General features: G+C 55.1%; 2 protein-coding genes across 4 annotated transcripts in view; one reads left to right on the forward strand and one right to left on the reverse strand.

The window, feature by feature from the left end:
• The window catches only part of RUVBL2 (RuvB like AAA ATPase 2), a 22,713-nt gene extending 19,948 nt beyond the window's left edge, over positions 1 to 2,765 (reverse strand). The window contains exon 1 of one of the 2 annotated variants that reach the window (XM_017864302.1): positions 2,290 to 2,765. In XM_017864302.1, the coding sequence (XP_017719791.1) occupies positions 2,290 to 2,301 (12 nt within the window). In that variant the 5' untranslated portion in view covers positions 2,302 to 2,765. The remainder of the gene's footprint in view (positions 1 to 2,289) is intronic. The other variant, XM_017864303.1, reaches the window with a different exon arrangement.
• Positions 2,766 to 2,858: 93 nt separating this feature from the next.
• Positions 2,859 to 9,952, forward strand: part of GYS1 (glycogen synthase 1) — a 26,187-nt gene continuing 19,093 nt past the window's right edge. Inside the window, exons 1-2 of one of the 2 annotated variants that reach the window (XM_017864300.1) lie at positions 2,859 to 3,215; positions 4,763 to 4,944. In XM_017864300.1, coding sequence (XP_017719789.1) covers positions 3,098 to 3,215; positions 4,763 to 4,944 — 300 coding nt within the window. In that variant the 5' untranslated portion in view covers positions 2,859 to 3,097. Of the gene's footprint in view, positions 3,216 to 4,707; positions 4,945 to 9,952 lie in introns of both variants that reach the window. The other variant, XM_017864301.1, reaches the window with a different exon arrangement.

Genomic DNA, 9,952 nt, shown 5'->3' on the forward strand with positions numbered 1-9,952 from the left:
TTTTTTTTGAGACAAGATCTCATTCTGTCACCCAGGCTGGACTGCCATGGCCTCCACCTCCCAGGCTCAAGCAATCCTCCCACCTCAGCCTCCCAAGGAGTTGGGACTACAGGTGAGTCCCACCACACTTGGCTAATTTTCTTTTTTCTTTCTTTTTTTTTTTTTTTGAGACAGAGCCTCACTTTGTCACCCAGGCTGGGTCGACCCAGTGGCACGATCTTGGCTCACTGCAACCTTTGCCTCCTGGGTTCAAGCACTTCTCCTGCCTCAGCCTCCAGAGTAGCTGGGACTACAGGCATGTGCCACCACGCCTGGCTAATTTTTTTTTGTATTTTTAGTAGAGATGGGGTTTCACCATATTGGCCAGGCTGCTCTCGAACTCTCGACCTCGTGACCTGCCCACCTCAGCCTCCCAAAGTGCTAAGATTACAGGTGTGAGCCACCATATCCGGCCTAATTTTCTTATTTTTTTTGTAGAGACAAGGTTTCACTATGTTGCCACGGCTTGTCTTAAATTCCTGGGCTCAAGCAATCTTTCTACCTCGGCCTCCCAAAGTGTGGGATTACAGGCGTGAGCCACTGTGCCCAGCCTACAGGTCTTTCTTTTCTTCTTCCCCCGGAGAGGACATACAGTTATCTAGCCCAAAGGAAGACTCCTCCCTCTGGAGTCAATCGTCTAGACTTTCTGGCCATCAATGGTCACAAGCTTTCCCTGTCACTGTGTGAACCTTCCCACCTACTGTCTCCTATAGAAAGCTGGAACCCAGGAACATAGGATATTACCCCCAGACTACAACCAGAAGACTAGGCATCCCCGCCCGACAAAAAAGACATGAATCCAGGAATCCCAAATTTAGCTCTGTCAACATAAACAGGCCCCTTACCAAAGACTGTCTGCTACAGAGACTTTCTCTTTCACCGTAAGTCTCTCCAAAACCTTGCTGCCTGCTGGCCCCATGAAAACCAAGATCATTTCAAAACTTAGTACCCACCATTCCCTCATACTTCCAATACTTTCTCCACAGAAGTTCTGGTCATAGCCTTTCTCTTCTACTTCCCTATCCACCTTCTCCTCCTCCTCACCCTGGTGACAGCAACAGACTCAAATCTCACCCCAGCTACCAGCAACTTTCTCTCCCTCCCTTCCTCCGTCTTGACTGGGCTCATCATGGAAACTGAGGCACCTGGAAGCCCAGCCCAGTCCCTAAGTTCAGGTCACATCACCTTTTTCTTTTTTTTGGAGACAGAGTCTCACTTTGTCGCCCAGGCTGGAGTGCAGTGGCGCGATCTGGGTTCACTGCAAGCTCCGCCTCCCGGGTTCACGCCATTCTCCTTCCTCAGCCTCCCGAGTAGCTGGGACTACAGGCGCCCGCCACCACGCCTGGCTGATTTTTTGTATTTTTAGCAGAGACAGGGTTTCACCGTGTTAGCCAGGATGGTCTCGATCTCCTGACCTAGTCAGCCCACCTCGGCCTCCCAAAGTGCTGGGATTACAGGCTTGAGCCACCGCGCCCGGCCAAAATCACTTCTTTATTCAGGTATTTCTTGCGCAGGTGCCAGGCCGTTTCCTGGCCTCTACTTCATTCACGTGCATACATTCATTCAAATATTCAAGTGATAATTTATTGAGCATTCACACCGAGACATAGCCCATGTGAAATACTGGAAATATGAAAATGGCCAAAACGGTCGCATGACAAGATCCCGATTTCTGGGTCCCTAATCTTTTAGTCCTCTCCACGAAGACTCTCTTGTTCCTCGACAACTTCTTCCCATTAAAGGCTCACTAGGCGCCCTCGCGCTCTCAGACACACACAACAGGTACCCGCCTGTGCTTCCAGCTTGGAACTCAAGTGCCATTAGCACCACTAACAATCCAAGGCTCCCAAATGGCTCGAAGCGCAAGGTCCTACAATATTCCTCATCACACTGGCGCCAAGGACTGCGGAACCCGCCGTTGCGCCAAGAGGATTTTGAAAGTTGGAGTTCCCTATAGCATGATGGGGCAGACCTGAGATTCCGGGATCCCAGCCCCTTCTTTATTTCACTCCCTCAGACCCAGGAGCCCTGGTACCCAGCTCCCTCCTTCCCTCAGATCCAGAAAGTCCAGCCCCCATGTCCCCTTCTCCCCCAGATGTGGGAGGCTGAGCTTCCTCCTCCTTCAGACTCAGGAGTCTGGACCCCCATATCCCTCCTCCCTCAGACCCAGGAGTGAGGGCCTCCAGCATCCTCCTCTCTCAAACTCGAGACTGCGAGCTCGCTCCTCACCCTCCACTCACCCACACTTACCACGGTTGCCATGATGCTCACCAACCGCCAGTGTCCTAGCGGAAACGGAAACGCGCGAGGAGCGAGATGTCCTACCTCCTCTAGGCTAGCTGGTTCTCCAAAGATCTCGATGGTTCCTCATAAATATGTAAATCCTGTGGGGGCGTGACGGGACTTTAGGTCCTGCCCTCCCACAGAGGCTGCGCTGGAAGACGGGTGTCCGGAACTCCTGGGTCCATTCCCAGTGCCTCCTGGCTCCTCCTCCTTTTGCTCAGCCCCACCACCGCCCCGCTCAGGCTGATTGCAAAATTCTTAGCTGTTCTTTGAGTAACCACACGTCCTCCACGCTCCTTTCCTCTTTATCCCACCCTCCTCCTCCCCCCAACTTTGAGGCCTCCAGCTTCAGATTGACAGAGCTGAAGGCCAATCGTTTCCGTAGAGCGCAGCGGCAAGCTCCGCCCCCTGGAGATCTCACGGCCGAGGCGGGGCCGGGACACAGCGACTCCAACCCGTTCCACCAATGAGGACACGCGGAAATCCCCGCCCCCGGGCGTGAGCCAATGGCGCTGGCTGCGGAGGCGGCCACTGCCTCCTGACGGCTGCGAGGTTTCACTGCAGGGGTGCCACTGGGCTCAGTGACGCTGCGGCCGCCTTCTGCCTAGGTCCGGAGGCTTCGGGGCGGGGGTGCGGTCTTGCAATAGGAAGCTGAGCTTCTTGCAAGCTTCCCGTCGGCGCCAGCTACTCGGCCCCGCACCCTACCTGGTGCATTCCCTGGACACCTCCGGGGTGCCTACCTTGAGGTCCCCGGAGCCCCCTTCCTGTGCCAGCCATGCCTTTAAACCGCACTTTGTCCATGTCCTCACTGCCAGGACTGGAGGACTGGGAGGATGAATTCGACCTGGAGAACACAGTGCTCTTCGAAGTGGCCTGGGAGGTGGCCAACAAGGGTGAGCACGCCAGGCGTCGGGTTCCTTGACGAGAAGGACAGTAGTGGATGGGGGCCCAGAACTCTGAGTTGTAGGAGAACGGGGCTACGAGGGGAACCCTTGGGACCAGGGCAAGGAGGCTGTGACTCCTGTGTCCTTGAGGGGCTGGGAGGCCGGAGGTGGGTGGGAGAGCGATGGTTAGTTTGACTTGCGATGAAAGGAGGCTGGAAGCCCAGGTTCTGGGTCCTAGGGAAGAGGGCGCTAAAATGAGACTCCTAGGTCCTGGAGGGAGGCTTCCGAGAGACTAGATACCTGGGTCCTGAACAGGGAAGGGGATGGAGGGATGGGATTTCTGCGTGCAAACCTGGGAAGCTGCCGGGGTTTCAGACCTGTGACCCTAACAGCATAGTCTAGGGGATAAAACTCCAGATTTGAGAGAGAGCTGACTGGGAGATAGGAGGCCTGAGCGGCGATGGGAGGACCTGAGGACCTGGCTGCTTAAGAATAAAGATGGGACGGGCTGGAGACTCTAATCCTTAGATCCTATGGTGGGAGAGGCTTGCGGGCCTGAATGCCTGGGCTTTCAAGGAGCTGAGGGCCTGAGCTATTAGTTCCTAGGAGTAGAGGAGCCCGTGGCCTGGGACACGTGCATGCTGGAATAGGGGAAGGCTGGGAAGTCCTGAGTTAGTCAGGGGCTGGGCCCTAGGATGGGAGGGGCCAGGAGCCCGCTTTTCTGTGTCTTGGGCTTCAAAAAGCTGAGGTTCTGGCCTTGGAGAATGCTGGGGCTGAAATCCGCAGGAACAAGCCAATCTCACACTTCAAAGAGCAGGGTCTGGGGGGTTGTTTTGCTGGGTCTTGGAGGGGAAAGGGACTGTGTCTCCCAGGAGAACAGGGGGCCGATGAACACACAGCCAGATATCGCCAGGGCCTGGGCTCCAGGAGGGGAGGAGGCTGGGGGCTGGGGCTCCAGGGTCTGGGATGGGGTCATGGGAGAGGCAGGGCCCTGCATGTTCGTGTCCCTAGTCAGGGAGAGGAAATTGGGAGGCAGGTCAGCAGGGTCCCTGGGGGCAGGGAATGACCATGCAGGCTTCTCTTGGGCAATGGTGAGACGCTGAATTGGCCATGAGGAGGTCTCCTTCATGGGGTTTTGGAGCCTGGCTGTGATTTAAACCCAGCTCCTGTGAGCTGGGAACTCGAGAACCTGGGTCCAGGTAGTCCTCAGGTCTGCCGTCCTTAGAGCCCCCGTACCTAATTCCCTCTAACCCAGGGGTCCCAGCACCCAGCTCCTTCTCTCTCACACCCAGAAGTATAACCTGAGCCCCTTCCTCCCTCAGAGTCCTGACCCCAGCCCCTTCTCCCTTAGACCCAGGAGGACTGCCCCCCAGCCCCCCTGTTCCCTTCATCCAAGCCTCCAACCCCTACTCCAAACTGCGGGCTCCCAGTCCCCTCTTCCCCCTGAGCTAGCTGTCTGGGGCCTGAGTGCCCCCTATATCCCCGGCCCACCCCACCCCAGGCCCCAGAACTATGGACCTCGGCCGGGGCCTGCCCTCACACGCTTGGGCCCGCAGTGGGTGGCATCTACACGGTGCTGCAGACGAAGGCGAAGGTGACGGGGGACGAATGGGGCGACAACTACTACCTGGTGGGGCCATACACGGAGCAGGGCGTGAGGACCCAGGTGGAACTGCTGGAGGCCCCCACCCCGGCCCTGAAGAAGACACTGGATTCCATGAACAGCAAGGGTTGCAAGGTGGGACATGGCCCAGCCCAGGGCAGAAGTGGGTGGACAGCCTGACATCCGGGTGGGAGCCACAGACAGAGAGGGGGCAGGGTGGACAGCCCTAGCCAGAGAACGAGGCAGGCTTGGACACAGGCAGGAGGTGTGATAGGGTACCCAGACAGATGCAGGGCCTGGAAGTGGGCGGGTGGATCCCAGACATGGGCAAATGGACAGACAGATGGCAAGTGTGAGGCAGACTGAGACGGAGATCCAAGAGGCCAAGGTCCTCACGTTTACAGAGAGAAAGAGAGCAAGATCGAAAGACAGCCTGGTCGACATGGTGAAACTCGTCTCTACTAAAAATACAAAAATTAGCCAGGCGTGGTGGCAGGCGCCTGTAATCCCAGCTACTCGGGAGGCTGAGGCAGGAGAATCGCTTGAACCCGGGAGGCAGAGGTTGCAGTGAACTGCGATTGGGCCACTGCACTCCAGCCTGGGCAATGGAGCGAGACTCTGCCTCATAAAAGAAAGCCAGTCAGCCAGGCAGAGCTGGGGAGAAGTGGGCCTGGGTTCAGGCAGGAACAGGATTCTGGAGCCTGAAGTTCAAGTTCACCCCTCCACTTGCCCCTGTGTGTCCTTGGCTAAGGGACATGCTAATAGCATCTACCTTCTAGAGGTGCCAGGAGGAGGAAGCAGTTAATAAGGATAAAGTGGTTAGTAGAGTTCTTGGCATGAAGTTAGCACAGTGTGTGGGCCGTGATTGTCATTGTTATTATTATTATTATTATTATTATTTTGAGACGGAGTCTCGCTCTGTCGCCCAGGCTGGAGTGCAGTGGCGCGATCTCGGCTCACTGCAAGCTCTGCCTCCCGGGTTTACGCCATTCTTCTGCCTCAGCCTCCCAAGTAGCTGGGACTACAGGCGCCCGCCATCTCGCCCGGCTAGTTTTTTCTATTTTTTAGTAGAGACGGGGTTTCACCGTGTAGACCAGGATGGTCTCGATCTCCTGACCTCGTGATCCGCCCGTCTCGGCCTCCCAAAGTGCTGGGATTACAGGCTTGAGCCACCACGCCTGGCCGTCATTGTTATTATTATGATCGTCATCATTACTGTTACTAACAGCCAAGCTTGGAGAGTGAGGGGGCCAGGCAGACAAAGGGAGAAGGGTGGATGGAGCCATGGGCAAGAGTAATAGACAGACTAGGGACAGAAGAGAGGCCGCCAGATGTTTCAGAAAGTCAGTCCTAGAAGGAGAGAGAAGCATGGAATATCGGGGAAGAGAGGAGAGGTCAGTGGACAGATCCACAGGACAGAGTCTGAGATGGGCAGATGAGGGATTAGAGAGGAGGGGGAGATCCAGGGCCCCAGGATGAAGATGGAAAGAGACACACTGTTGTCCAAGGAGAAAGCCATCGGGCAGCAGGCTGAGGGACAGACAGGTCCGGGCCGGGGACGGAGAGGCACTGTGATTCCTTCACTCATTCACAGCCTCGTGTTTGGGGTGGGGTCTGGAATCCATTCAGGCCCGACTGTGTCCCTAAGGGAACCCAGAACAGCCCAGTCCCTTCCTGAGGGCAGCTGCTTCCCACGTGCTGGGGGCCTAAGAATATCCCCCCCAGCAAAAGGGCAGACAACAGCTGGGAGGGGGAGGGACCTCAGAGTGAGGCTCCGGGCAGGAAAAAGCCAGGTCGGCGAGGAGTGGGGCTTCTTCGCTGCTGTGGCAGCAGGCCCAGAACCAAGGCCACAGTCTCAGGGAGGAAAGCAGCCAGCTGGAGAAATGTGGCAGAGGCAGAAGTGAGACAGCAAGTCTTAGAAACATGGCAGTGGCTAGAAAAATGCAGCCCTTGCCGGGCGTGGTGGCTCACGCCTGTAATCCCAGCACTTTGGGAGGCCGAGGCGGGCGGATCACAAGGTCAGGAGATGGAGACCATCCTGGCTAACACGGTGAAACCCCGTCTCTACTAAAATACAAAACTTAGCCGGGCATGGTGGTGGGCGCCTGTAGTCCCAGGTACTCAGGAGGCTGAGGCAGGAGAATGGTGTGAACCTGGGAGGCGGAGCTTGCAGTGAGCCAAGATTGCGCCACTGCACTGCAGCCTGGGCGACAGGGCGAGACTCCATCTCAAAAAAAAGAAAAAAAGAAAAGAAAAGAAAAATGCAGCCCTGGGGCATGGACAGAGGATGGGCTATGTTAGAAATGTGCAGCATGGCCGGGCGTGGTGGCTCATGCCTGGAATCCCAGCACTTCGGGAGGCCAAGGTGGGAGGGTAGCTTGAGCCCAGGAGTTCGTGACCAGCATGGGCAACATGGTGAAACTCCGTCTCTACTAAAAATACAAAAAATTAGGCCGGGTGCGGTGGCTCAAGCCTGTAATCCCAGCACTTTGGGAGGCCAAGATGGGCGGATCACGAGGTCAGGAGATCAAGACCATCCTGGCTAACACGGTGAAACCCCGTCTCTACTAAAAAATACAAAAAACTAGCCGGGCGAGATGGCGGGCGCCTGTAGTCCCAGCTACTTGGGAGGCTGAGGCAGGAGAATGGCGGGAACCCGGGAGGCTTTGCTTGCAGTGAGCTGAGATCCGCCCACGGCACTCCAGCCTGGGTGACTGAGCAAGACTCCATCTCAAAAAAAAAAAATACAAAAAATTAGCCAGGCGTGGTGGTGCGTGCCTGTGATCCCAGTTACTCAGGAGGCTGAGGTGGGAGGATGGGATGTCAAGGCTGTAGTGAGCCATGTTTTTTTTTTTTTTGGAGCTAGAGTCTCACTCTGTTGCTCAGGCTGGAGTGCAGTGGTGCAATCTCGGCTCACTGCAACCTCCGTCTCCCGTGTTCAAGCAATTCTCCTGCCTCAGCCTCCCGAATAGCTGGGACCTCAGGCGCATGCTGCCACGCCCGGCTAAGTTTTTGTATTTTAGTAGAGACAGGGTTTCACCATGTTGCCCAGGCTGGTCTCAAATTCCTGAGCTCAGGCAGTCCGCTTGCCTCAAGCTCCCAAAGTGCTAGGATTACAGGCGGGAGCCACTGTGCCCTGCCCAGTGAGCCACGATTGCACCACTGCACTCAAGCCTGGGCGACTGGAGTGAGACCCTGTCAAAAAAAAAAAAAGAAAGAAAGAAAGAAAGGAAAGAAAGAAAAAGAAAGGAGAGACGGAGGGAGGGAAGGAAGAAGGAAGGGAAGGAGGGAGGAAGGTGGTTGTGTACTACAAAATGGGCCTATGGATAGAGGAAAGAGGTCACAGGTGACAGATATGTGACGAAAGGAAGAGAAACAAGGTGGCAAGGGGAAGAAAAGAGGCAGCATGGACAGTAAGAGAATAATTACAGACTGGGTGCAGTAGCTCACGCCTGTAATCCCAGCACTTTGGTAGGCCGAGGCAGGTGGATCACTTGAGACCAGGAGTTTGAGACCGGCCTGGGCAACATGGTGAAACCCTGTCCTTATAAAAAATTTAAAAATTAGCCGGGTTGTGGTACCGTGTACCTGTGGTCCCAGCTATGTGGGAAGCTGCGGTGGGAGGATTGCTTGAGCCTGGGAGGTCGAAGCTTCAGTGAACCATAATTGCACCACTCCATTCCAGGCTGGAGGACAGAGCAAGACCCTGTCTCTGAAAATAAAAAAGGGCCTGGTTTGGTGGCTCACACTTCTAATCCAATACTTTGGGACGCTAAGCAGGAAAATTGCTTGAACATAGAAGTTCACGATCAGCCTGGGCAACATAGTGAGACCCCATCTCCACAAAAAATTGAAAACTTAGCCTGGCATGGTGGCCCACACCCATAGGAGGTGAGGTGGGGGAATGGAACCAGGGAGGTTGAGGCTGCAGTGAACCATGTGCACACCACTGCACTCCAGCCTGGGTAACAGAGCAAGACCCTGTCTCAAAACAAAAAAGAAGCATCCCATGGAAGGAATTAGCATCAGAAAGAAAAGACAGTGGGAGATGCAGATGGTTGGTAAGAGAAATGTGGCAACAATTACAGAAACCAGGCAGCAGGTAGGAGAAATTATTTGCAGAGTGGTCAGACAGGGCAGTGGGGGCAGAGAGACAGGACATGTGACATGTGTGGTTATAAGCAGAGAAAGGAGGCAGCGAGTGGGAGAAGGGTAGCAGTTATAGGAATTAAACAGGAATTAAACTGGGTGTGGTAGCTCATGCCTGTAATCCCAGCACTTTGGGAGGCTGAGGCGGGTGGATCACAAGGTCAGGAGATGGAGAATATCCTGGCTAACACTGTGAAACCCTGTCTCTACTAAAAATACAAAAAAAGTTAGCCAGGCGTGGTGGCAGGTGCCTATAGTCCCAGCTACTTGGGAGGCTGAGGCAGGAGAATCACTTGAACCTGGGAGGCGGAGCTTGCAGTGAGCCAAGATCATGCCACTGCACTCCAGCCTGGGCGACAGAGCAAGACTCCACCTCAAAAAAAAAAAAAAAAAAAGAAATTAAAGATGAGGCCAGGTGCGGTGGCTCAAGCCTGTGATCCCAACACTTTGGGAGGCCAAGGAGGGCAGATCACTTGAGGTCAGGAGTTTGATACCAGCCTGGCCAACATGGTGAAACTCCATCTCTACTAAAAATACAAAAAATTAGCCAGGTGTTGGGGTGGGTGCCTGTAATCCCAGCTACTTGTGAGGCTGAGGCAGGAGAATTGCTTCAACCCGGGAGGTGGAGGTTGTAGTGAGCTGAGATTGCGCCACTGCACTCCAGCCTGGGCCATAGAGCGAGACTCCATCTTAAAAAAAAAAAGAAAGGCCGGGCACGGTGGCTCAAGCCTGTAATCCCAGCACTTTGGGAGGCCAAGACGGGCGGATCACGAGGTCAGGAGATTGAGACCATCCTGGTTAGCACTGTGAAACCCCGTCTCTACTAAAAAATAGAAAAAACTAGCCGGGCGAGGTGACGGGCGCCTGTAGTCCCAGCTACTCGGGAGGCTGAGGCAGGAGAATGGCGGTAAACCCGGGAGGCGGAGCTTGCAGTGAGCTGAGATCTGGTCACTGCACTCCAGCCTGGGCAACAGAGCGAGACTCCGTCTCAAAA

This window comes from Rhinopithecus bieti, unplaced genomic scaffold (assembly GCF_001698545.2).
Source record: "Rhinopithecus bieti isolate Rb0 unplaced genomic scaffold, ASM169854v2 scaffold_75559, whole genome shotgun sequence".
Taxonomy (NCBI): Eukaryota; Metazoa; Chordata; class Mammalia; order Primates; family Cercopithecidae; genus Rhinopithecus; species Rhinopithecus bieti.